This window comes from Hypanus sabinus, chromosome 1 (assembly GCF_030144855.1).
Source record: "Hypanus sabinus isolate sHypSab1 chromosome 1, sHypSab1.hap1, whole genome shotgun sequence".
Taxonomy (NCBI): domain Eukaryota; kingdom Metazoa; phylum Chordata; class Chondrichthyes; order Myliobatiformes; family Dasyatidae; genus Hypanus; species Hypanus sabinus.
The window spans coordinates 40,935,663-40,962,685 of NC_082706.1; the positions used below are offsets into that span (position 1 = coordinate 40,935,663).

The window sequence follows — 27,023 nt, forward strand, 5'->3', positions numbered from 1 at the left end:
TGATAGAAAAAAAAACCTATGTACAATTAAGAAACATTAAAGAATAGAAATACTGGAGTCATGACGTTCATGATGAAGTCTGCTGGAGAGAGACATTTGTACACATGCTGTCCTCCATAATTCAAAGAGATTGTAGGATAAGGTTGCAAAGTGACAAAACATTGGCAGGAGAAAACAGCACCTGATCTTTCCGCACTGGTCTCCAGCAGTTTAAGGACCAAGTCCAGCCGGAACATAACACACAAGTGCTCTTGAAAGTCAGGTATTAACCCATCATCCTGTTTCTTTCCCCTCCTCCTTGCACTTCATTTGCCCATCACCCTCATACCCATCCCACTGGGACCCCACCTGTTACTGTTCCTCCACACCTCCCTATTCAGTTTCCTGCTCCACCTTCTTCTATCAAATTCCACTATATGCAGCCTTTTTTCCACCGCCACTGGAATTCAGTGCACAGAACAGCTCAGCACTGGTATAAACCCTCTGAGCATGTTGGCATGTTGAACTAACTAAATGCTGTATAGAACTAACAGAATCTTTTGCGTTTATACCTGTCAGTAATGAAATGCCCAACTAAATTAATCTGTTGAATCTGATCCTCCAGGGTCACTTATGCACACCTCCTCCATGGACACAAGGACCATGTTCCTGTTGCTGCAGTCCGTCATCGAGGACAATGTCCACTTCTTCCAGGAGAACCCGTCAGAGACCTCTCGTCGCTTCATTTCTGCCTTCAGCCAGATCCAAGAGGACACACGTGGGCTGCAGCCTCTGATGCTTGCCTTTGCGGGATCCTTCGCTGCCTTCGACTTCGACGAGCGAACGCCTGCCAACGGGTACCGCAGCCTGATGAAGGTGGTTCGGGCTTGCATCCTCCACATTATCCACAAGGCCCGCTACATCGCTGCCAACCGCCGCAGCATTTTCTTCCGCACAAGCCACAACCTGATGGAGATCGAGGCCTACAGCTCAGCGCTGAGGCAGCTCCGTGCCCTGCTCTACTTTGCCCAGAAGCTGCTTGCCGACAGCAGGCAGGGCAACCTTTTCTCCGACGAGGAAAGGGGCCTGTCTGAGGAGTTCCTCCGTGAGTCCAACTCCATGCACAAGGGCTGCTTTTACGGCCGATGCTTGGGCTTCCAGGTCAGTGTTCCTTCCCCTCAGTGTCAAGCCAATTCTGCGGAATCCTATGCCCCTCCCCATTTTTGTAAACCAGGTCAGTGTTCCTTCCCCTCAGTGTCAAGCCAATTCTGCGGAATCCTATGCCCCTCCCCATTTTTGTAAACCAGGTCAGTGTTCCTTCCCCTCAGTGTCAAGCCAATTCTGCGGAATCCTATGCCCCTCCCCATTTTTGTAAACCAGGTCAGTGTTCCTTCCCCTCAGTGTCAAGCCAATTCTGCAGAATCCTATGCCCCTCCCCATTTTTGTAAACCATACCCCCCCCCCCCCCCCCCGTGCCTATGCTCTTTCCTGGCCTTTGCATCCCTCACCATCTCTGTGATGCCTCCAGCCCCAACACCCTTCCCCAACTCTGTACCCCTTTCTGCCCTCTGCTCCCCCCTCCCCATCTCTGACACTATCCAACCCCTACAACCTTCCACTCTCTCTCTAACCCTTTACGTACCTCATTATTCCCTACACTCCCCCCCTTGAATCCACTCTGTGACCCTCCTATATTTCTAGCTCCTATACACCTCCCTCCATAAATCCCTCTAACCACAATACCCTTCCCTATCTCTGTAAACCCCTCTAGTCCCTATACCCCAGACATGATGGAATGCAGATTCCTTCGGCCAATTCTGCTCATATCTCTTATGGTCTTATTTTCTTATGGAAACAGAGTCCTAGTGAGTTTAAAGTGAGTAGGAAATAGGGGTCTGGTGATTTTAAAGGGAGTGGGTCAGGGTCTTGGTGAGTTTAAAAGGAGCAGGAATCAGGACCCCATTGGGTTTAAAGGGGTTGCAGAAATTGGAGTGCAATGAATCTAATGGGAGAAGGAAATGGGTCATAGTGAGCTTGAAAGGAGCATATGAAATAGACGTTGTGAGCCAGGTACCAAACCAACAGGATTTCCAAGTAACCGGAAACCAGATTATCAGAGTTTTACTGTATACGGAACAGCAGGTCATCAGGAAGGCTGATAGAATGTTGATTTTTATCTCAAGGTGATTAGGATACAAAAGTAGGGAGATCTTACTCCTCTGTACAAGGCACAAGTGAGCCGACATCTAGAGTACAGTAAAAACTTTTGGCCTATTATTTAAGGAAATGTACACCATGGATTTCGGTTAATTAGGACTCATTGTAACCAGAATATTTTGGCCCAATTAAGCAACTGCCCCAATTAGCTGAAATTTCATGGATATAGTTCAAAGGTATAAAACAGACAAACTGCTGTTTAACTGAATAACGAATTATGCATTTAAATGAAGTACAAAACAAATTAGAACACTACCAATACCTCTACAGCAGTATAAGACTTTAGGAACTGTTAGTTCCTAGTAGTTATTGACTGTGCAGTGTTCTTTTGATTGACTGTAAATGAACAAAGTCAGTGCAGGCACCTAGTGCAGATAATGGACTGCCTTCATTGCCTTCCTACTGACATCAAAATAAAAAAAAAAATCAATAATCACTGTTTTTTGAATTGGCGTCCAACGGCTGATATGGACAACGTAACACAAGTGCATGCAACTAATGAAAACTGTTCGCTCCATCGTGTCTAACGGCTGCACAGTGCACCGACTGACTAGTTAGAAGCTGTTCAGTAACAGTCCCTTGTCCCAATTAAGCAGCATAGTGTCCCAAATAAACAAAGGGAATCCCACCTATTTTCTTAATTAGTTTTTGTTCTCTAAATAAGCGGCTATTCCAACTAACCAATGGCATAAATGTTAATAAACACGAGGTGATGAATTTTGTGAGTACTGATGAGGTTAAGACATAAACCATGAATGGTAGTTTTGCTATACTGAGGTTGTGCTGGTTGGTTCAAGAACCAAATGGTGGAAGGGAAGTAGCTGTTCCTGAACATAGTACTGTGGGACTTCAGGATTCTGTACCTTCTGCCTGATGGCAACTGCAAGAAGGCATGACCCAGACGGTGGCAGTCTTTGAGGATGGTTGTTGCTTTCTTGAGGCAGTACCTTCTGCAGATGCTACCAATGGCAAGAAGGGCTGTGCCCAGGTTGTATTGGGCTGAGTGCACAATTCTGCAGCTTCTTACGTTCCAGCGCATTCGAATTGTTGTACCAGACTGTGATGTAACCACTCAGGATACTTCTAATAGTATTCCTGTATGTGTGACAAACTGATCCCCCCTGAGAAAGTAAAAACGTTTTACTTTCCTTATGGTTGAATCCCTACTGATAGCCCTACTGAAGAATGGACAATTCATGGGTCTTGACATTGTAAGTTTTGGAAGGAATTATCTTCTTGTCGGAGAGCCTATTACCAGAGGCATAGTTTCAGAGTAAGAGGGCTTCTGTTTATGGCTGTGACTGTCATGAAGAATTTCCCCCTTCTAAGGATTTCCATGCTTCAGAAAGCCAAGAAGATTAGATTAGATCAGATTAGGTTAGATTATCGTCATGTATACCACAGTGCACTGAAATTCCTCGCTCGCGTGAAGCTCACAGAGTAAATAGTGCACATGATAATAAATACAGCAATAAATATTGTTAATACTGTAAATAAGTCAATAGCCATTACACCACTGTGCGTGCCAGCAGCAGTCAGCACTATGCTATTACAGCTTGGGATGTTCCAGAGTTCAGAGTTCAATTCTGGCACCATTCTGGAAGGAGTCTCTGCACGTCCTGCCCATAGAATGCTTGAGTTTTCTTCAGGTCCTCTAGTTTCCTCCCACAGTCCAAAGACATACTAGGTGGATTAATTAGCAATTGTAAATTGTGTCTTGATTAGCTTAGTGGGTGTTAATCAGGTTATAGACAATAGACAATAGGTGCAGAAGTAGACCATTCGGCCCTTCGAGCCTGCACCACCATTCTGAGATCATGGCTGATCATCTACTATCAATACCCGGTTCCTGCCTTGTCCCCATATCCCTTGATTCCTCTATCCATAAGATACCTATCTAGCTCCTTCTTGAAAGCATCCAGAGAATTGGCCTCCACTGCCTTCCGAGGCAGTGCATTCCAGACCCCCACAACTCTCTGGGAGAAGAAGTTTTTCCTTAACTCTGTCCTAAATGACCTACCCCTTATTCTCAAACCATGCCCTCTGGTACTGGACTCTCCCAGCATCTGGAACATATTTCCTGCCTCTATCTTGTCCAATCCCTTAATAATCTTATATGTTGCATTCAGGTTTGTCAGGGGTTGCTGATGCGGCATGCCTTGAAGGGTTGGAAAGGCAAACTTTGTGCTGTATCACTAAATAAGTAAACACAGCAATGGGCTCAACAGCAGAATGGGTCGAAGATTGTAGTGCAAACGGAACTGTGGAAGTGACAATCTCAGAATAACAGAGATAGAGTTAACAGTCCAAAAATGCAGCAGCACCACTGGGAAGGCAATGTGAGAGAGCTGACTGATTCAGATGTCTGATAGCAGTGGGAAAGAAGATGTTCTTGAGACTGGTTGTTCAGGTTTGAAGCTCCCAGAAGTCATAAAGGTGAAAAGGGAATGCCCAGTGTGGAAGGAATTTTCTACAACAGCACTAGTCTTCCTGAAGTAATGTACCGTGAAGGTGGTCTGGATTTACCCTATGATGGACTGGGCTGTGATTACCACTCTCTGCTGGTTACATTGGTCCAGAGCAGAGCAGAATACTTCAAAGCTGAGTTAGATTTTTAATCAATATGGGAATCGCAAGTTTTGAGGAGAGACTGGGAAAGTGCACAGGAGGGAGGATGGATCAGCCATGATCTTATCATAAGGCAAAGGGAGCTTGAGGCATTGAACAGTCTGACATCCCTGCCAAGTGACCTGGTTCTAAATTCAAGGCTATGCCTCCTCTATATCTTCCCAACTAAATTAATTAAGCATGTGATTAGGGTGACTTCAATCTTCTATGTTCAAGGGCCCATGCATGATGTTTATAGACATTATCTTTATACTTAAACTGTTTCAACTCTGGAGGAATATAGACCATTTGCAAGCAGTTGGGGTTAGCATCATGATCAGTACAGACATTGTGGGTTGAAGAGCCTGTTCCTGTTCTGCACTGTACTATTCTATGTTCTAGTACAGTCCTCAGGAATTAACGTTTAAGAAACATCAGCATGAGAATTTAAGTGAAAATGAAAGACTGGTGAAAATTGATTTAGTTTAATATGGCACATGTACAGTTCTGACATATGGTGAAAAACTGTTCTGTATGCCATCCATACAAATTGATGTAGCACAAGTGAAAACAATAACAAAACGTAGTTACAGTTAGACCATAATGAAGTTAAGAATCGATATTATTATAAGAACAAGAGGTATGTCCAATAATTTTATAAGAGCGGGATAGAAAATGTCTTTGAACTTGGTGGGACGTACTTTCAGGCTTTTGTATCTTCTGCCTGATGGGACAGGGAGTTATCTGAGGAAGGAGGGATCATTGACTACATTTGCTGTCAAGGCAGCGAGAAGTGTAGCCAGAGTCCATGGAGGGGATGCTACTTTCCATAATGTGCCAAATAATGTCCAGAACTCTCTGCCATTTCTTGTGGTCATAAGCAGTTGCTGTGCCAAACCATGATGCATCCAGATAGGATGTTTCTATGGTACCTATTGGTGAGGGCAAGCTGAATTTCTTTAATGTTCTGAGAAAGTAGAGGCAGACAGACAGACATACTTTATTGATCCCAAGGGAAATTGGGTTTCGTTACAGTTGCACCAACCAATAATAGAGTAGAAATATAGCCAAATAAAACCAGAAATAAGAAAAAAGAAATAAGAATAAGAACTAAGTAAATTATGCCAAGTGGAAATAAGTCCAGGACCAGCCTATTGGCTAAGAGTGTCTGACACTCCGAGGGGGGAGTTGTAAAGTCTGATGGCCACAGACAGGAATGACTTCCTATGACGCTCAGTGTTGCATCTCGGCGGAATGAGTCTCTGGCTGAATGTACTCCTGTGCCTAACCAGTACATTATGGAGTGGATGGGAGTCATTGTCCAAGATGGCATGCAACTTGGACAGCATCCTCTTTTCAGACACCACCGTCAGAGTCCAGTTCCACCCCCACAACATCACTGGCCTTGCAAATGAGTTTGTTGATTCTGTTGGTGTCTGCTACCCTCAGCCTGCTGCCCTAGCACACAGCAGCAAACATGATAGCACTGGCCATCACAGACTCGTAAGACATCCTCAGCATCGTCCGGCAGATTTTAAAGGACCTCAGTCTCCTCAGGAAATAGAGATGGCTCTGACCCTTCTTGTAGACAGCCTCAGTGTTCTTTGACCAGTCCAGTTTATTGTCAGTTCATATCCTCCACCATGTCCACATTGACCCTTTAGATGGAAACAGGGATCACCGGTGCCTTGGCCCTCCTGAGGTCCACCACCAGCTCCTTAGTCTTTTTCACATTAAACTGCAGATGATTCTGCTCACACAATGTGACAAAGTTTCCCACCGTCGCCCTGTACTCAGCCTCATCTCCCTTGCTGATGCATCCAGCTATGGCAGAGTCATCAGAAAACTTCTGAAGTTAGCAAGGCATTGGTGTGCTTTCTTATTCATGGTGTCTACAAGTTGGATAAGGACAAGCTATTTGTGATGTTTACACCTAGGAACTTGAAACTCTCAACCACCCCCACCTCAGTGCCATTGAAATAGATAGAAGTGTGTTTGCACACACACCTTCCTGAACTCAATAATCAGCTGTTTTGTTCTGATGACAATGAAGAAAAGATTGTTGCCTCTACCTAGGTTTTCTATCTCCTTCCTGTTCTCTGTCATGTCATTAACTGAGATTCAGCCTAGCACAGTGTTGTCATCTGCAGGCTTGTCGATGGAGTTAGAGTAGAATCTGGGCACACAGTCATGAGAGTGCAGAGGATAGAGTGGGAGCTTGAGAACATAGCCTTGTGGAGAGCTAGTGCTGAGAATAATTATGGCAGGGGTGTTGCTGCCTATCCCTGTTGATTGTGGTCTGTTTGTCAGGAAGTCAAGGATCCAGTTGTAAAAGGGTGGTGCTGTGACCCAGATCTGGGAGTTTGGAGAAGAGCTTGCTTGGAGCTATGAAATTGAAGATGGAGCTGTAGTCTATAAATAGGACTCTGATGTAGCTGTCTTCATTATTCTCATGCTCCAGGGATGAGTGTAGAGCCAGGGAGATGGTGTCCACCGCTGGCATGCTTCATTGCAGTTGCTGAAGGTTGCGTGGGAGATTGGAGTTGATGTATGCCATGAACATACTCTTAAAGCATTTCATTAGGGTGATAGTGGTCCTCTTAAAACAGGAGGGAACCTTAGGCTTCTGTACATCCTGCCCGATGGTAGCTGTGTGAAGGTGGCATGGCCCACATGTTAGGAATCTTTGATGGTAGACGTTGCCCTCTTGAGACAGTACCTCTTGTAGATATTAGTGATGGTGGGGACAGGTGTGTCCATGATGTATTGGGCTGAGTCCACCACTCTCTGCAGCTTCTTGCATTCCTGTGCATTTGAATTGCCAAGCCAGACCGTGACTATTCATTTCATATTGTAGAGCCTGCTGGGCCTGCCTCTCCGCCTCACCTTTTCTGACAGATTACACTGACTGACTAAATAGACGTAATATACCTGTATCTGCCCCAGCTCACCTGCAAATCTGTTGGGTTTGTCTATTGTATCTGATGCTCCTGGTGTGGCCTCCTCTATATCGGTGAGATCTGACGAAGATTGGGGGATCACTCCATCAAGTAACTTTGCTCTGTCTGCCACAAAAGGCACCCATTTTAACTCTACTTCCCATTCCCATTACAACATGTAGCCTCCTGTACTGCCCGATAAGGTTGGGTGAGTAACACTTCCGATTCCACCTGAGTAGCCTCCAAACTGACAGTCTAACGTCTCGTATTTTCAGCTTCCTCCCCCCTCACTCTTTTAACATTTCTTGTTCTGTCTCTCCTCTTCTCTCTCCTTCTCACCTGCCCATCACCTCTCTCTTCACTTCACCTCCTCCTTCACTTTGTCCATTATCCTCAGATTCTTTCTTCTTCTGCCCTTTACCTTTTCCATGTTTCATCTTCCAGCTTCTCACTTCATGTGCCCTCCTCCACCCACCTTTCCCCTCACTTAGTCTCACCTATCACTCCCCCACCCCACTTCTTGTTCTGGCTTCCCCCCCCCTCCCATTCCAGCACTGATAAAGAATCTCAGCCCAAATCATTATCTGTTTATTTCTCTCCACAGATGCTGTATGATCTGCTGAGCTCCTCCAATATTTTGTGTGTGTAATACATTGACATAGCCACCTTCTCCACCTCTGAAACCCAAACTTGTTCTCTCTCCCCCACACCCGTGACATTAACTGTTTCTTTTTCTGCCCTTGTAACATTTCCTATTTCTACTGATGTGAACTCTTTAAACTCTCTTTCTAGCTCTATTTGCTACCTGAACTTCTGAATGTTTGCTGCTATTTTCCTGATTTTTTTTTCAGATTTCTGGTATCTATATTGTTTTGTTTTGAGCCTACCCTGTAATTGTTTGTAGGTGTTTCAAGTCTTTGGTCTTTCTTTACATAGCCAAGTCCCATGTATGAATGCTACTTGTGTTTAGTTGTCAGTTATACTGTCCTCAGTGAGAGTGCCCCTCTCACTCCTCTCAACTTCCTTTAATTGTACCTTCTCTCAGGATGTCAACAGTTCCTGACCATTCTTATTGTCACGATTCCTCCTGGCTGTTCTATGAACATAGAACATAGAACAACAGTTTGTTGGTTCGTCATATGCTGTGTCATGACATAGGTGATCATGACCTTTCCATGACCATGGTAGTTCTTGGCAAATTTTTCTACAGAAGTGGTTTGCCACCTTCTGGACAGTGTCTTTATAACACGGGTGATCCCAGCCATTATCAATACTCTTCTGAGACTGTGTGCCTGGTGTCAGTGGTCACAGGACCAGTGAACAACATTACATCTTGGGAACAGGTTCTTCAGCCCAAGGTGCTTTGCTGAACTAATTAACTTAGTAATTAAACACCTAAGTAAATTAACTCCTTCTGCCTACACAGGGTCCATACCCCTCCATTTCCTTAGCATTCTTATGTCTACCTAAGAACCTCTTAAACACCTCTATCATATCTGCCTCCATCGCCAACCCTAGGCACACATTCCAGGGCACCCACCACTCTGTGTAACTAAAAACTTGCCCTGCATATCTCCTTTGAACTTAGGCTATGTCCACACTACACCGGATAAATCCGTAACCAAAGCTTTTTCTCTTTGTTTTTACCCTGCGTCCTCACTAAAATGGTGGTTTCGTCCCCTGAAAACGGAGATATTCAGAAACGCTCTCCAGAGTGTGTAATTTTGAAAACGCCAGATTGGCCGGAGCAGTGTGGACAGGGTAACTGGAGAAATCTAAAAACGCTGACATGACATGCAGGAACAGATGGTGACGGCAGCGTGCCATTTCATTGTTTTCTTGAACGCAACCTAACAATTTCAGAGAACACCGCAACAAGACTGAAGCCAGAAGAGTTAGAAATGCACTCACCAAATACTTTGACCCATGTTACGTACTTGTGACACATGACACGTGACTGGGGTTGAAGCTATACTGGACTTGAGGTAATGGTCTTGTGATGGTGGAGTGACATCATTTTCCATCAGTAGAGATCATGTGACAGGTTTTTTTTTACAAGGTATAAAAGGAGGACCCCACCTTGTGAGGAGGGGCAGTTCGTGGCTGGATTTGCCATATTGACTTCATGCCACTGCATGATTTAATGTGATGACGCAGTTTAGTTGAAAGATGAAGTTATATCTAATGCCTAAAGTTTAAAAGGTCATTGCCAGCAGTTTCTTTACAATACTGCTAGTTTGAGAATCAGTGGAGAGTGAAGATCGGAGTTCGGGAGTTAAAGATCGAGGAGAATCTATTTCGACGGTGAAGCGGGTTCGACCTTATTTAATCCTTATTCAAAAGGAATTCGTTGACTGTTCTCGTGTTAATCTCTGCAGGATAATCTCTGCAGATTGAGGATAGTGAGGAAGGAAAGGTCAGTGCCTTTAAGCCGTTTCGTTTCGTAAATTCTTCGTGGGAAGTTCGACGGCGGGGATCGAAGCAAAACAACGTGAAAGAGAATTTAAATCGTCTTATAAAGCCTCTCCTTTTAAGTGGACTGTGAGCATTTTGAACTTTTGGCAATGCTACTTTAAAGAACTGTTTGAGCTGCATCGCTTTAAGAACTGTTTAAGCTGCCGCACAGCAGCTGATTTCCGGTTACGTTAGTGTTTGTTTGCTTTTGGGGGGTTTGTTTTCAGTGTTTAATAAACGTGCTGTTTGTTATAAAAACCCTTGCCTAACTCATATAATTATTGTTGCCTGAATACGTATCACCCATAACTTACTGAATAAATAAGTATACTCACTTTGCCCTGTTTTCTGACCTTGCTCGTGTGGAGGTGGTTTACCTATTTATGCAAGTACTTCTCTGACAATAGATGTGTAACAACCTAATGTAACATTGTATGAAAATACAAGGTAATACTGATGCAGACATGTTTTATAATTTAACAAGAGACTTTATTAATGCAACAGAGTTCATCAGTTTTTTAATGTTCGTCGTCAGCCGGGTCAATCTGTCCGTGAACTCCCCGTCGGTTGCCTCCATACGCTCCAGTATTTGTTTTTTTTTAGTTTTAAGTCCTCCTGCGCGAGAGCCAACAGTTGTCCGTTGTTTAAGTTTTTCTAGTCTGTAACTGGACAAACGCGCACTGAGTCTTTCATGGTGAGATTCGACACTAAACATGTCACTTATTTTCAGTAAATGTGTCCTGCGCATGCACTGTAGGAGGAGGAGGTTCACCGAAATATCAGTTTTAATGTGGACAGAGATATTTTTTAAAACGCCTAGTGTCGGCTCCTATCGTTTTTACACAAAAACGGCATTTTCAGAATTATCTGGTCAAGTGTGGACGTAGCCTTAGTCCTTCTCACCTGAAACACAGACTCTCTTAGTATTAGATTTTTTGACCTCTAGGGAAAAATATCAGCTATCTACTCTGTTTAATGCCTCTCATTACTTCGTCAGGTCCCCCCTCAGCCTCCACTGCTCCAGAGAAAACAACCCAAGTTTGCCAAACCATCAAATTTAGACAGCATCCTGGTGAACTGCTTCTACACCCTTCCTATGAAGGACAACCAGAACTGAATGCAATATTCTAGATGCAGCCTCACCAGAGTTTTGTAAAGCTGCAACATAAATTCCTGACTCTTGAACTCATTGCCTTGACTATTAAAGGCAAACTTGGCATATACCTTCTTAACCAGTCATCTTGAAGAATTTAATATCTGATCTTTCACCTCTCCTTCGTTACAGTTTACACCTTCCATCCGACCCTTCCTCCAAACTATCTCAATCGGCCTGGTGTCATTCGGAGAGAATTACAGGAGGCGTGAAACCAGCTTGGGTAAGTTGAATACATTTGTCTGCACCTGTTTTCACAGAATCATGGAGCAGTTACACAGAAACGGGGATGAACCTTGAGAAACAGGCCTCAAGGCCACACACACACACACACACACACACACACACACACACACACACACACACACACACACACACACACACACACACACACACACACACACACACACACATACACACACACACACACACACACACATACACACACACACACACACCACCCCCCAGGATGGTTCCACTGGGCTGCCCAATCCTACACTGGTTCAAAGTATGAGTAAACCAATCAAATTCACACTTGTATTTGAGCTATGCCACTGTTGTGCTTTAGTGTTATTCAATCTTGTAATTACAAAGACTACACACAAACAGGAAGTGTATAAAGAAGTAAAAGAGAAGGCTCTAACCTTTGTTAGTCAAGATGTCGAATTCAAGAGTCAGGAAATTATGTTGCAACTTCATAAAACTCTGGTTAGGCCCTATCTGTTGGGGCCTGTGATCTACAGTTTGACGGTGTGTTTCAAGCCAGTTAAGCAATCTGGTGCTTTGCTGTCTCCAAGTAAGCTCCAGGAGGAGAGCAGCCTAGGGGCCAAGAAGCTTAGAGATGGTCACAACCCCATTATCGACTCTATTTCTTGCTGATTAAGGTGTCATGGTTTTCTTTGATTTATGGCTGTGTGTGGTGAAAGCAAATCTCAGGGTTATATACTGCAATCATACTTTGATAATAAATGTACTTTGAATCTGGAGTACTACCCTCATTTCTGATTACCCTCTTTCAGGAACGATGTTCAGGGTTTAGAGACGAGGTTCACAGGATGCTGCCTGGATTAGAGGACATGTGCTATAAGGAGAAGTTGAACAAGCTTGCTTTCTCTTGAGGGAAGAGCTGATTGAAGTCTAAAAGATTTTACCAGAGACATAGATAGGGAGGATAGCTGGTATCTTTTTCCCAGTGTTGAAATGTCTAAAACTAGACGGTATTCATTTAAAGTGAGTGGAAGTAAGTTCAAAAGAGATGTGCAGGGTGAGTATTTTTTATACAGAAAGTGGTGGGTATCAGGAATACACTGCCAGAGGTGGTGATGGAGGAAAATACCGTCTGGTATGGCGGGAGTGGAGGGAGCTACTGCACAACATTGAAGTCAGCTCCACCATGGGTACTAGCCTCCGTAGTATCGAAGACATCTTCAAGGAGCGGTGCCTTAGGAAGGTGACATCCATCATTAAGGATCCCCATCACCCAGGACACTTACCGTCAGGAAGGAGGTACAAAAGCCTAAAGGCACACGCTCAGCAATTCAGGGACAACTTTTTCCCCTCTGCCATCCAATTTCTAAATGAACATTGAACCTATAAACACTATATCACTACTTTTTTTTTTGCTCTACTTATTTTAACTTAATTATTTAAATGCTTTTATTTATATACACATAATGTAACAGTATACTTCTCTATATTTATCTATCATGTATTTCATTGTACTGCTGCAATAAAGTTAATAAATTTCATAACATGTGCCAATGATATTGAACCTGATTCTGATTCTGAAATACAATAAGGGCGTATAAAGGGCTTCTAAATAGGCACGTGAATGTGCAGGAAATGGAGAGATATGGACATTGTGTAGGTGGAAGGAATCAGTTTACTTAAGCACTTAATTGTGAGTTTAATTAGTTCAGCACAATATAATATATCAAAGGGCCTGTTCATGTTCTGTACTGTTGTGTGTTCAAAATGCTGGCTCTTTGCACAATCAACCACTCCTCAGAACGAATGAGGCTCAGTTCTGGTTTCCCCAACTCCAAGTCTCTGCTAGCCCAGGTTCTCGCACATATCCAGGGTTTGGTAATGAGTTGGGTCCTGTTTCCAAGTCACATTTCCAACCTGAATTTCTTGCAATAGAAGCTGAATATGTCAGAAACACTCAAAAGGTAAAGTCAGGTTTATTGTCAGACGCACAGCACCCCAGACACATAGCACCAAAAACACAATATTCGCAAGAAAAAAATATATAAATCAAACATGAATTATGCATTGTTTTTACAAGAAAGAACATACAGACCATTGTGGTTACAGTTTTGCTGTACTGAGGTTGTTATTTGGGTTGTGGAGGTTGTTTCAAGAACTGATAAACGGAATTAGAATCAGGTTTATCATCACTGACCTATTATGAAATTTGTTGTTTTGTTGCAACAGTACAATGTAAGACATAAAAAATCATTATAAGTTACAAAATTTAAAAAATTGCAAAAAAACAAATAATGAGATCATGTTCATGGGTTCATGGACCATACAAAAATCTGATGGTGGAGGGGAAGATGCTGTTGTTGAAACATTGAGTGTGGGTGTTCAGGCTCTTGTACCTCCTGGCTGAGGGTCTTTATCTGAATGCCAGCTTTCTGAGGCATCGCATCTTAAAGATGTCCTTGATGGTTGAATGGAAGTAGCTGTTTCTGAACATGCTGCTGTGGGAGGAGAACCAGATTTAACATTTCAGATCGAAGACCCTTTGTCAGAACTGGGAAGGAAATAAAATAAGGTGTTAAAGATGCAGGTTGGGTGGGGTAAGGGGGATGTCTCTAATGGGGCAAAATCATGTTGACCATGGGGCTGAGCTATCAGCAAGATTATCTAGTCAACAACTGAATGAACATAAGATCGTAAAAAAAAATAGAAGCTGAAGTTGGCCATCCGTCCTGTCGAGCCTGCTCCACCATTCAGTAAGATCATGGCTGATCTTATTGTGGACTCCGTTCCATCTACCTGACTTTTCCCCAGATCCCTTCATTCCCTTAAAAAAAAATTTGACTGTGGCTTAAATATATTTTCTGGGCAGAGAATTCCACAAATTCTTAGGAAAAACATTTTTTCATCTCCATTGTAAATCTATTTCCCTGAACCATCGTGAACTCCCACATCCGCTGATGATTTGGTGACTTCAGTCTCTGAAGCTGACATGTAGGCTGCCTTCAGAAGGGTGAACCCTCAAAAAGCATCCAGAGCAGATGGGGTACCAGGCCAACTACTAAAGACCTTTGCTGATCAAATGGCTGGTGTGTTCACTGAGATATTTAATCTCTTTCTTTGGTGGTATGTGCTTCAAGCAGGCTTCAATTATACCGGCGTCCAAGAAGTGCATGGTAAACTACCTCAATGACTATTACCCAGTATCATTTACTTTCACAGTAATGAATTTTTTTGAGAGATTGGTGATGAACCGTTTTAGCTCCTGCTGAGAGGTGACTTGAATCAGCTCCAATTTGCCTACCGGAGCAACAGGTCCACAGCGGATACCATCTCATTGGCTCTTCACTCAACCCTGGAACATCGAGACAGCAAAGATGTGTACATCAGGATGCTCTTTATCAACCATAACTCAGCATTCAATACCATCAGCCCTGCAAAACTAATAATAAGCTCCAAGACCTCGGCCTCAATACCACTTTGTGCAATTGGATCCTGAATTTCCTCACTGGTAGACCCCAGTTAGTTCAGTTTGGCAACACAATCATCATCAGCAAGTGCACCACAAGACTGCGTGCTTAACCCCCTGCTCTACTCACTTTACATTTATGACTGTGTAGCTAATCACAGCTCCAATGCCATATTCAAGTTTGCTGACACACCACTTTCATGGGCCAAATCATAGGTGGTGATGAATCAGCTTATATGAGGGAGACTGAACCACCTCTGATCCTCATTGACCTCTGGTTTTGCTCTCTTTAAGTCTATAATCAGTTCCTTGGTCTTGATTCAGTTGTCAGCAAGACCAAGGAACTGATTATAGATTTAAAGAGAGCAAAATCAGAGGTCAATGAGGCACTTTTCATTGGAGGATCAGAGGTGGTGAGGGTAAATAACTTTAAATTCATATGCTTTACTATTTTAGAGGACCCGTGCTGGGCCTAGCACATAAGAGCAGTTACAAAGAAAGCACAGCAGTACCTCTACTTTCTTAGAAGTTTGCAGAGATTCAGCATGACATCTAAAATTTTAACAAACTTCTATAGATGTTTGGTGGAGGGTATATTGACTGGCTGCATCACAGCTGGTATGGAAACACCAATGTCTGTGAATGGAAAAACTACAAAAAGTAGTGAATTTGGCCCTGACCATCACAGGTTAAGCACTCCCCACCATTGAGCACATCCCCATGAAACGCAGTCATAGGAAAGCAGCATTCATTATCGGGGATCCCCACCACCCTGGTCATGCTCTCTTCTCATTGCTGCCATCAGGAAGAAGGCACAAGAGCCTCAGGACTCTCATCACCAGGTTCAGGAAGTTACTACCCCTCAACCATCAGGCTCTTGAACAAAAGGGAATAACCTTATTCAACTTCATTTACCAATCATTGATAAGGACTCACTTTCATCTCATGTTCTTGTTATTTATTGTTATTTATTTATATTTGCATTTCAATAGATTGTTTGTTATCTTCTGCACTTCATCACACATTTTACTAAGAGCGCATGCGCGCGCACACACACACTCACACTCAGTCAGGATGGTTCCTTGGACTCTGGAGCTGGAAGGCAGTAGCTCTACTTGTTGAGCCACTGGGCTGCCCAAATTCTACACCCATTCAAAGTATGAGTAAACCAATCAAATTCACACTTGTATTTGAGCTATGCCACTGTTGTGCTTTAGTTTTATTCAATCTCATAATTACAAAGACTACATACAAACAGAAAGTGTATAAAGAAGAAAAAGAGAAGGCTCTCTCTCACTTGCCTTCGTTAGTTGAGATGTCGAATTCAAGAGTCAGGAAATTATGTTGTAACTTCATAAAACTCTGGTTAGGCCCTATCGGGGCCTGTGATCTACAGTTTGATGGTGTGAGTGATGGTCAACTCAACTGGTCAAGCCAGTTGAGCAATGTGGCACTTTGCTGTCTCCAAGTAAGCTCCAGAAGGAGAGCAGCCTAAGGGCCAAGAAGCTTAGAGATGGTCGCAAGCCCATTATTGACTCTATTTCTTGCTGATTAAAGTGTCATGGTTTTCTTTGATTTGTGGCTGTGTGTGGTGAAAGCAAATCTCAGGGTTGTATACTGCAATCATACTTTGATAATAAATGTACTTTGAATCTGGAGTACTACTCTCATTTCTGATTACCTTTTTACAGGAAGGATGTTCAGGGTTTAGGATGCTGTCTGGATTAGAGGACATGTGCTATAAGGAGAAGTTGAACAGGCTTGTTTTCTCTTGAGGGAAGAGCTGATTGAAGTTTAAAAGATTTTACCAGAGACATAGATAGGGTGGATAGCTGGTATCTTTTTCCCAGTGTTGAAATGTCTAAAACTAGTGGGTATTCATTTAAAATGAGTGGAAGTAAGTTCAAAGGAGATGTGCAGGGTGAGTACTTTTTATACAGAGAGTGGTGGGTATCAGGAATACACTGCCAGAGGTGGTGATGGAGGAAAATACCGTCTGGTATGGCGGGAGTGGAGGGAGCTACTGCACAACATTGAAGTCAGCTCCACCATGGGTACTAGCCTCCGTAGTATCGAAGACATCTTCAAGGAGCGGTGCCTTAGGAAGGTGACATCCATCATTAAGGATCCCCATCACCCAGGACACTTACCGTCAGGAAGGAGGCACACGCTCAGCAATTCAGGGACAACTTTTTCCCCTCTGCCATCCAATTTCTAAATGAACATTGAACTTATGAACACTACGTCACTACTTTTGTTTTGCATTTTCATCTCATGTTCTTGTTATTTATTGTCATTTATTTATATTTGCATTTCAATGGTTTGTTTGTTATCTTCTGCACTTTAACACCCTTGTTGGGTGGTCTTTCTTTGATTACATTATAGTTACTGTAGTATAGATTTGTTGAGTATATAGAACATAGAACTCTACACAACGTTATAAGCCCATTGGCCCACAATGTTGTGCTGACTATGTAACCTACTCTAGAAACTGTCTAGAATTACCCTACCACTTAGCCTTCTATGTTACTAAGCTCCATATACCTATCTGAGAGTCTCTTAAAAGACACTATTGTATCTGCCTCCATCACTGTCACCAGAAGTTCATTCCATACACCCACCACTCTCTGTGTGAAAAACGTACCCCTGACATCCTCTCTATACCTACTTCCAAGCACCTTAAGACTTTGCCTTCTCATGTTAGCCACAAGGAAATGAATCTCAGAGCAGTATATGGTGACACATATATACTTTGATAATAAATTTACTTTCAACCTTAGTAAAGTAAGCTGAGTCCCAATTCATCCTGTTGTTTAGTGAACGAGAAAGGCAGTTATTTTGGCTTTAGTGTCTTTTATTTGACACTTCATCCTGATGAATCAATCCTGAAGATTAATTTGATCATCCTGTTCAAAGAAAACATTATTAAATTGGAAAGAGAGTAAAGAAGATATACAAGGATGTTCAAAGTAAATTTGAACTAAGACCACACCAACATGAGTGTTGAACCAGTGTGCAAAAGACTACAAACTGTGCAAATATAAAAAGAAAGAAATAGCAATGGTCAATAAGTAAGCAATAAATATGAAGGACATGAGATGAAGAGTCCTTGAAAGTGAGTCCATAGGTTGTGGGAACATTTTAGTGATGGGGCAAGTGTAATTGAGTGAAGTTATCCCCCTTTGGTTCAAGAGCCTGATGGTCAAGGGATAATAACTCTTCCTGAACCTGTTGGTGTGAATCCTGAGGCTCATGGACAGTTCATTAGCCCATTAGTTGCAGGCCACAGCCTTTGTTGAGTGCAGAGATGAGCAAACCTCATGACCAGTAAGCAGAACTAATTCTTTTTCTCAGTATTTAGCCTATATTCCTCTGAACATTTGTCATCCAAATACTGTAAATACAGTTTTGTGTAAAAGGAAGTTGCTAGGATTCTTGTGAAATCTTTCTCCTCTAACCTTAAAGCAAAGTCCACTAGTTTTCAATTCCCCAACTGTGGTAAAAGTAAAAAGACAGCTCACCGTATCTGTGCCCCTTCATGGTTCATATGCCTCATGACTACTGTCAAGGATGAGGTACAGGAGCCTGCAGACCTGCACTCAATGATTCAGATCAGCTTCTTTCCCCTCCACCATCAGATTTCTGAACAACCCATGAACACTACCATGAGATTCCTTTTCTGTATGATTTATTTAGTTTGTCATTTATGGTAATTTCATGTCTTCGTGCTGTGCTGTACTGTGCTGCTGCAAAAAATAGTATCAGTCCAAAAATTGACTGTTCATCTGCCTCCATTGATGCTGCTTGACCTGCAGAGTCCCTCCAGCATTTTTGTGTGTTGCCCTGAATCAGTGCATGTGGGTCTTCAGGCTCCTGTACCTCCTCCCCAATGGTAGTAATGGGAAGAGTTCAGACAGTGAGGGTCCTTGGTGATGGACGCCACTTTCTTGAAACACCGGTACAAGGGGTTGGACAAACTTGGGTGCTTTTAATAGAGCAACAGAGGCTGAGAAGAACCTGATAGAAGTTGAAGAAGTGATGAGAGACATAATCAATTGGTATCATTTTCCCTGGGTTGAAATGTGGAATGCTAGGGGGCTTGCATTTAAGGTGACAATGGTGGGTGCCAGGTATGTGCTGTGGAAGGAAAGGTACATGGTCGAGCAGGAAACTGAGAGATATGGACATTGTGCCCATAAGAAGGATTAGGTATCATTGGAATCTGAATCAGGTGTATTATCACTGACGCACAATGTGTACTTTGTCTTTTGTGGCAGCAGTACAGTGCAAGAGATTAAATAATATGAAAGAGGAATAGTAGGGTGGTGTTATGGATTCATGGATTGTTCAGAAATCTGATGGCAGAGGGGAGGAAGCTTCTTCTAAACATTGAGTGTGGTTAGTACCTTCTCCCTGATGATAGTAACAAGAAGAGGGCATTTCCCAGATGGAGAAGTCCTTAGTGATGGATGGTGCCTTTTTGACACATTGCATTTTGAAGATGCCCTCGGGGGTGGGAAGGGTTGTGCCTGTGAGGGAGCTGGCTGAGTCCACAACCCTCTGCAACCTCTTGTGCTTCTGTGCATTGGAGCCTCCATATGGGTGGTATTGCAACCAGTCAGAATGCGCTTTGTTTTACATCTGTAGGAATTTGCTAGAGTTGGTACACAATCGTGGGCTGAAGACCTGTTTGTGTGCTGTGCTGTACTGCATACTGTATTCTAAAAGATATTCTATCCATACCCAATCCGACCCTTGGTTCATGTTGATTTTTCTGCTTAGTGAAGTATAGGGAAACGAAGCTGATCTGCACACACCTTGTAATGTTAACAATATCCTCATTTTGACAGTGTTTGTCCACTGATGTGACTTGCCCTGTTCCTGAAGGCTTTACAGGGGTAAAACACACCAGATTATTGTTTAGAGAATGGTTATCTCCAAGTAATCACACAATGATCTCCCTGTATGAAATCTGTTGACCGTGTTAATGCACTATCTATAATGCATTTAATTAATGCATTAATCCACACAATACCTCCTCTGTGGCATGGATGGGGGAGGAGAAACAACAGCTTGCTGTTTGTAAATTGGATCCTGCCAGTGATATTCACAACATCCTTAAACCACATCACGTACAGTTAATGGTACGATGCATTACCGACATTGTAAACTCAGCACTGAAACAGGCCCAACAGCCTGACTGTTACATGCCAACCAAGATGTCTCTGTGAGCTAGTTTCATTTTCCTACATCTTACCCATGTTCCTCTAAATTTCCATTCAATTTGCCTACTCAAATGTCTTTTAAATATTGCAATTATATCTGCCTCTATTGCTTTCTCTGACAGCTTGTTCCATATACTCAGCCCCTCAGTATGAAAATCTTGTCCCTGTGATCCACTTTAAATTTCCCCCCTCATCTTGAATTTGTGCCCTCTAACCCAAAGTAAAGTTTATTGCCAGACATACAAGTGCATGTGTTGTACATTCATTGTCAATTGTAACATTTTAGAGAAGTTCAGATACATACATGGGTGAGAGGGGTATGGAGGACTATGGGCTGGTGCAGGCAGGTCGGACTAGAACTAGATGGGCCAAAGGGCCTGTTTCTGTACTGTAGTACTCTGACTCTTATGTATGCACAAAGGCAATGAAAAACTTGCTTGCAGCAGCATCTCAGCTGCATAGCATTATATAAGCAGCATTTGGAGTATGAATTGGACATAAATTATACTCATTTTTTCAAAAAAAAACACAATTGAAACAAAAAAAAAGACAGTGATCAGATTAATGCAAAGTGATCTGAGTGGTCCTAGTGTTGCTACACTGAGGCAGTGATCAGGGTTGTGTCATTTGCTTCAAGAACCGATTGGTTGAAGTGAAATAGCTGTTCTCGGTGATGTGGGACTTCAGGCTTCTGTACCTCCTGCCCAGTGGGAGCTGCAGGAAGATGTTATGGTCAAGAATGCAGGGATCTTTGATGATGGACGTTTCCTTCATGAGGCAGCATCTCCTACCCCTTTGTAATCTCAGATAATCTTCTATACTGCTTACTATACAACCAATTTTCATATCATCCTCAATGTATACTTTACATTTAATATTTAAAATCTTGTAGCTTATGTAATATTATATTATGGATAAGTTTACCACTAGTGATAATTGAACAGAGTATGCATTTGTTATATATCCAAAGACATCTTCTATTATTTATTAAATAGTTCCTGTCCGCCATCTCCACTTGCTCTGTTCCCAAAGGACCTAGATGGTAAAGTGTATGGTATTATCACTTAGAGAACAGATTTGGTGGCAAAATGCCAGGGTAAATATCTCAAAGTAATTGCGTACTGATTTCCCTTAATTTTCACTTCTTCCCCCCCACCCCCCATCGATTCACTTCACAATCTACCTTATTATGATCTTACACTTTATTGTTTACCTGCACTGCACTTTCTCTGTAGCTGTTACACTTTATTCTCCATTGTTATTGTTTTGCCTTGTTCTGCCTCAATGAACTGTGAAGTGATTTGATCTGTATGAACAGTATGCAAAACAAACTTTTCTCTATATCTTGATCGACGTAACAATAGTAAACCAACACCAATAAATCTACAATGCTAGCCGTGTATAATGGAGTCAGTTGTTGGGTTAAAACACATGGCGTGTCCTCTTTGGCTCAGATGGGGTGAGCAGAAATGGCTGCTTATTTTTCTCTGTTGGTGATTGTGGTGAACTACGTGTGCCTGTCTGGACACGCCCCCTGCTGACTGCTCCTACGGCTCCTCCCACAGACCCCTGTATAAAGGCGATCAAGGCCTGAGCCCAGCCTCTCAGTCTCCAGGATGTAGTATGGTGGTCACTCACTGCTTGTTCCTTCTTCCAGTCAATAAAAGCCGATATCTCACCTTTACGTCTCAGAGTGAGTTATTGGTGGTGCATCAGTGATACTCCCACCATCACATCCTTAAACCACAGAGCCAACGTGTACCCGTATGTGTGGAACAATACGTATGCCCTAATATCCTTTAATCTGCACTTTGCTACTTTTTTTTTGTAAAACAAAGGAATCATACCTATGATTGATCCAACTTTCCTGCTTTATAATTGTCTATGTTATTATATATAATGTTCTGCAAGTTCACCCAGCTGGCCCAATTATTGGTCCAATATTATTGATAAACTGTGGGAGTTACTGAGCATTTTTGAATGCTTTGTAGGTATTCATACTGTGGAAAGTAGTGTCCTGAGGTAAATTCTCAGAGAATATGGTGCAAGAGGTAAATTGTGAGGGGTAAGTTCTAAAATCAAATAAATGTTACCAAACGATTCAGCATCGTAAAATGTGTCAGAGAAAACCCTTTTGAACTAGTGACTGCAGAGATTTATTGTAGGAAGTGGCAATGGGGTGGCATTATGCAGACTGCATTGGCAACACAGGTGAAACCAGTTTGGAAGTTCTGTGGAGATGAAAAGAGATGTTAACGGATCAGGCAATAGCTGTGGAGTGAAATTTCGACAGTCGACATTTCCGATAAAAGGTTCAGATCAAGCATCCCAAACCAAAACATTGCCTGTCCATTTCCCTGGACAGATGTTTCCCAACCCACTGAGTTCATCCAAGAGTTTTGTGTACTGGTTCCAGCATCTGCAGCCTTATGCATTGCAGTTATTTTGCTTGCTATTTCTTCATGTAGTAGCCTGCTTGTTTAAAGTAACCTTAAAGAGAAGGTTTCCTGGTTCCTTAACCTGGATTTCAGGTTAAAGCAAGTCAGTAGTATATTCCAGTTCCCTGATGTGATCTTCTAAAGGTAGATTGAATAATTGCTCAGGTAATCAGATCGTTTCCTTGATTTATGCTTTATTCGCATAATAGGTGTGGGCTTCACAAGCTGAGCCAGCATTTAGTTGCCTAGCTCTACTTGTCCTTGAGATGGTGGTAGTGAGGTTCCTTCCTGAACTGCTGCAGACCATGATATGTGTATATGGACGCATGCAAAGTAAAGTCTTGGGCTTGTGACAATAATAAACCAATTTAACAATGCAAAAAAATCAGATTATAGTGAGAACTATAAGGTTATAAGTTAAAGAATTTTCATTTACAGTATGTGCAGTGTACATACGTCCTGTGTCTTGCTGACTTTATGGATTAAATCATCTCAGTTAATCTCCTCATCCTTAGCATCATTGCACCTTGTGTTTCAGTTCCCAAGTACTTACTCCAGCCCCATTTTTAACCCTGACTCTATCTCAGTCTCTCTCTTGCCACTGATTCATCTCTTTTATCTCCAACCTCTGAACATTTCCACTACACATAATTGTTGAAACATAACCCTGCCACGATCACATGCTGTCCTCCAGCAGACCCCGCGCTTCCCCTTCCCATCCTGCCTGAAGTTTTCGGGCCCTGTGTGTGTGTGTAGGTGTAGCTGTGTAGAATTTGCATGATCTCCCTGCGATTTCCATGGGTTTTCAGTTTCCTCTCACATCCTAAGGACATGTGGGGTGATGGGTGGGTGAGGGATTGAATCTGAAGGGAATTGATGGGAATATGTGGAGAATAAAGTGTGATTAGTATAAATGGATGGTTGGTATCCCAAATTCAATGGGTAGAAGGGCCTTTTTGTCTCCTGGTATTTCTCAGTGTCTCTGAGAAATGAGCTTTCCTCTGTGTTTTATCACCGCTCAGTGGGACAGTGTGAGCTGTATGCAGTACCTGACGTGTGTAATATGTTTTGTGGGAGTGTTTAATGAGAGAGTGTATGTGGAGGAAACTTTGTGCAATCCTGACCCATGTTGTACCTACTCCCTGAGTGTTTGATGGGACAGAGATTGGCAGGTCTTGGCAGGAGGATGTTTACATAATCCCCAGCCTGTATTGAATTGAATTGACTTTATTTCTTACATCCTTCACATACGTGAGAATAAATCTTTACATTATCTGAATGTGCAAATTATGGTTATTTGTAATAAGTAATATATACAGTAAAAGTATATACAACAGAACAGTCAATATAGCTTAGAAATACAATTGTGTCAACATGAATTAATCAATCTGTAGCTTCTGTGATAGAGTTGATCTGTGGAATAAGACGGTGTATAGAGGCAGCTTTATAGAGTACCAGACCTGTGTTGGAGTGTTCAAATGGATCCGAACTCCATACCAACACGTGCCTCAGTAGAGGCTAAAACATTGAGCAGGAGTCTTAATACCATTCTGGAGTGATATCTTTAGTAGTAAGAGAGGGAAAGTGCATTAGGCAACACTAAGTAATGTTTTGTTTCTCTTTTAATATAATGCCTTCACCAAAGGAAGCAGGTAGCTTACCACAGTATGGTGAGTCCATTTATGTTTCTCATACTGAGCTGTTCCTGCGTTAACTTAAATCATATCAGGTGGATGCTTTTGGATGCTTTATTATTTTCCTTTGGAGTCAGATAGATATGCATCAAAGTGGAGTTTAGTGCCAAGTGCAGAGGTACATAGCTGCAATAAAAATCTTACTTGCAGCTGTATCACAGCCATGGCATACAGCATCAGATATGCAAAATTCACAAGAAAATCATAGATGAAACATCTATTATACAGAATTAGAACAAAAAATGTCCATTTTAATGCAAAAGTGCTCATGTCAAGCTGTAGTAGTTATTTATTTATAGAGTTACAGCATGGAATAGGCCCTCCCTGTCCTTCAAGCCATGCTGCCCAGCATTCTCTCAATTTAATCCTAGCCTAATCACAAGACAATTTACCATGGCCAGTTAACCTACCATACTGTATGTCTTTGTACTGTGGGAGGAAACCCACGCAGTCACAAGCATACAAGTACCTGGTAGAGTGGGACTTCAGGCTTCTGTACCTCCTGCCCAAAGTGAGCTGTGAGAAGAAAGCATTGCCCAGATGGTGGGGATCTTTGACAATGGATGTTGAATTCTGAAAGCAGCATCTCCTGTAGATACCACCAGTGGTGTGGAAAGTCGTGCTCGTGGTATATTGGGATGAGTCCACTTCTGTCTACAGTTTCTTGCATTCCTGCACATTCAAGTTTTCTTACCAGACCATAATGCAACGAGTCAGGACACTTCCAACAGCACATATGTAGAAACTTGTTGGAGTGTTCGGTGACAAGCTGAATCTCCTTAACCACCTCAGATAATATTGTCAACAGCATGCCTTTCGTGTATGCTCTCCTTAGTAACTAACTCTATTAATGGCACCAGGCCTAATATTAGATGGGCAGATGAGCGGTCATAGAATCTTAGTCAGGCAGCGTAGGAACAGGCCGTTCGTCTCACATTGTACATACTGACTTGTGCACATCCATCAATATTAATCCCATCTCCCAGTACATGGTCCATAGCCTAAAATACCATTTGTACTTGTCTTCAGTGCGGTCCTTGACTTTGCTATCACTGCTCTCTCTGGCTGTGTGTTCCAGGGAACCACCACTCTCTGGATCGAAATCAGAATCAGGTTTAATAACTCTGGAAGAAGTCATGAAGTTTGTTGTATTATGGCAGCAGCAAAGAACAATACATAATAAAAATACATGTTACAGTAAAATATCTACATAATGTCAAAATAAATAAGCAGTGCAAAAAGGGAGCAAAAATGGTGCAGTGATGTATGAGTTCATTGTCCATTCAAAAATCTGATGGTGGATGGGAATAAGCTATTACTAAAGTGTCAAGCGTATGTCTTCAGGCCCCTGTAATTCCTCCTTGATAGTAACAATGAAGAGAGGGCATGTCCTGTGGATGGGGGTCCTTAATGATGAATGCTGCCTTTTTAAGGCACCACCTTTTAAATATGTCCTTGATGCTGGGGAGGCGAGTGCCAATGATGGAGCTGCCTGAGTTTGCAACTTTTTTCAGCTTTTTCTGACACTTTGCATTGCCCCTCCATAGCGGTGATACCCTATTCATACCCCTCATAATTTTATACACCTCCATCATATCCCCTCTTAATCTCCTCCACTCCAGAGAGAACAGACTCAGCTTCTCCTGTTTCTCTTAGAAACTGAAATGCTTCATCCCAGGCAATGTCCTGGTAATCTTCTTATGCACGCTCTCCAGCACTTGCATATGCTCCCTATAATGTGGAGACCAGTTTTCAGAAACAGTGGAGTGCTATGTAACAATTCTCATTCCAACCTGGATGAACATCGTTTAAGGAACAACTAGCACCTGATAAGTCCTGCTCCAATCTTCTTTTTCTCGATAACTTGGGGTGCAGATTATTGTTTCTGGAGATTCGTCTGTCTTAAGTGCGTACCATTACTTTATCTTCTATACTTCTCACTGCCTCGAGAAAGCACCCAGCGTAATCAAGACCCCATCCACCCGGGCATTCTCTCTTCTCCTCCCCTCTCCTATCAGGCAGAAGATACAAAAGCCTGAAAACATGTATCAGCAGGCTCAAGGACAACTTCTACCCCACTGTTGTAAGATGATTGAATAATAATTATGGACTCTTGACCTCCCAATCTATTTTATGGCCTTTGTACCTTATTATCTAATTAACCATTTACCAATATATTTTATGACCTTCCAGTTGAGACATTTAATTTGATTAAGGCAGTGGGACATGAACTATTCTTCCTGCGAAATTTTTCACAGTATTTATTTAGCAAGCGTGGGTTATTCTTACTGTGCGAGGTAGTAGAGGCATCTCAATATATTTATATAAATATTTTACAAGCTCAAAGTTGAGTTTAGGAGCATGGGTGGCTGGAGTGTAAGATAGAGGCGTTTAAGAACCTCTTCAATAGGCACATGGGTGTGCAGAGAATGGAAGGATATGAACAAGTATGTCTGTGCACAGGTGCAACGAAAAATTTGCAGCAGCGTCACAGGCACATAACATCATATAAAGAGCATTAACAAGAAAAATATACATTAAACATAAATTATACACATTTTTTTCAAGAAAGGACATAATTAAAACAAAAAAATTGAAGTCCACTCTGTGCAAAGTGATCAAAAGGGTTATAGTGTTGTTAAAC

The 27,023-nt window shown here is 42.3% G+C and overlaps 1 protein-coding gene across 4 annotated transcripts in view; it reads left to right on the forward strand.

Moving 5' to 3' along the window:
• lipeb (lipase, hormone-sensitive b) overlaps window positions 1-27,023 on the forward strand; it is a 72,446-nt gene that overhangs the window by 17,838 nt on the left and 27,585 nt on the right. For all 4 annotated transcript variants that reach the window (XM_059968170.1, XM_059968178.1, XM_059968186.1 and 1 more), the window contains exons 2-3: window positions 605-1,140; window positions 11,482-11,572. In XM_059968170.1, the coding sequence (XP_059824153.1) occupies window positions 605-1,140; window positions 11,482-11,572 (627 nt within the window). The remainder of the gene's footprint in view (window positions 1-604; window positions 1,141-11,481; window positions 11,573-27,023) is intronic.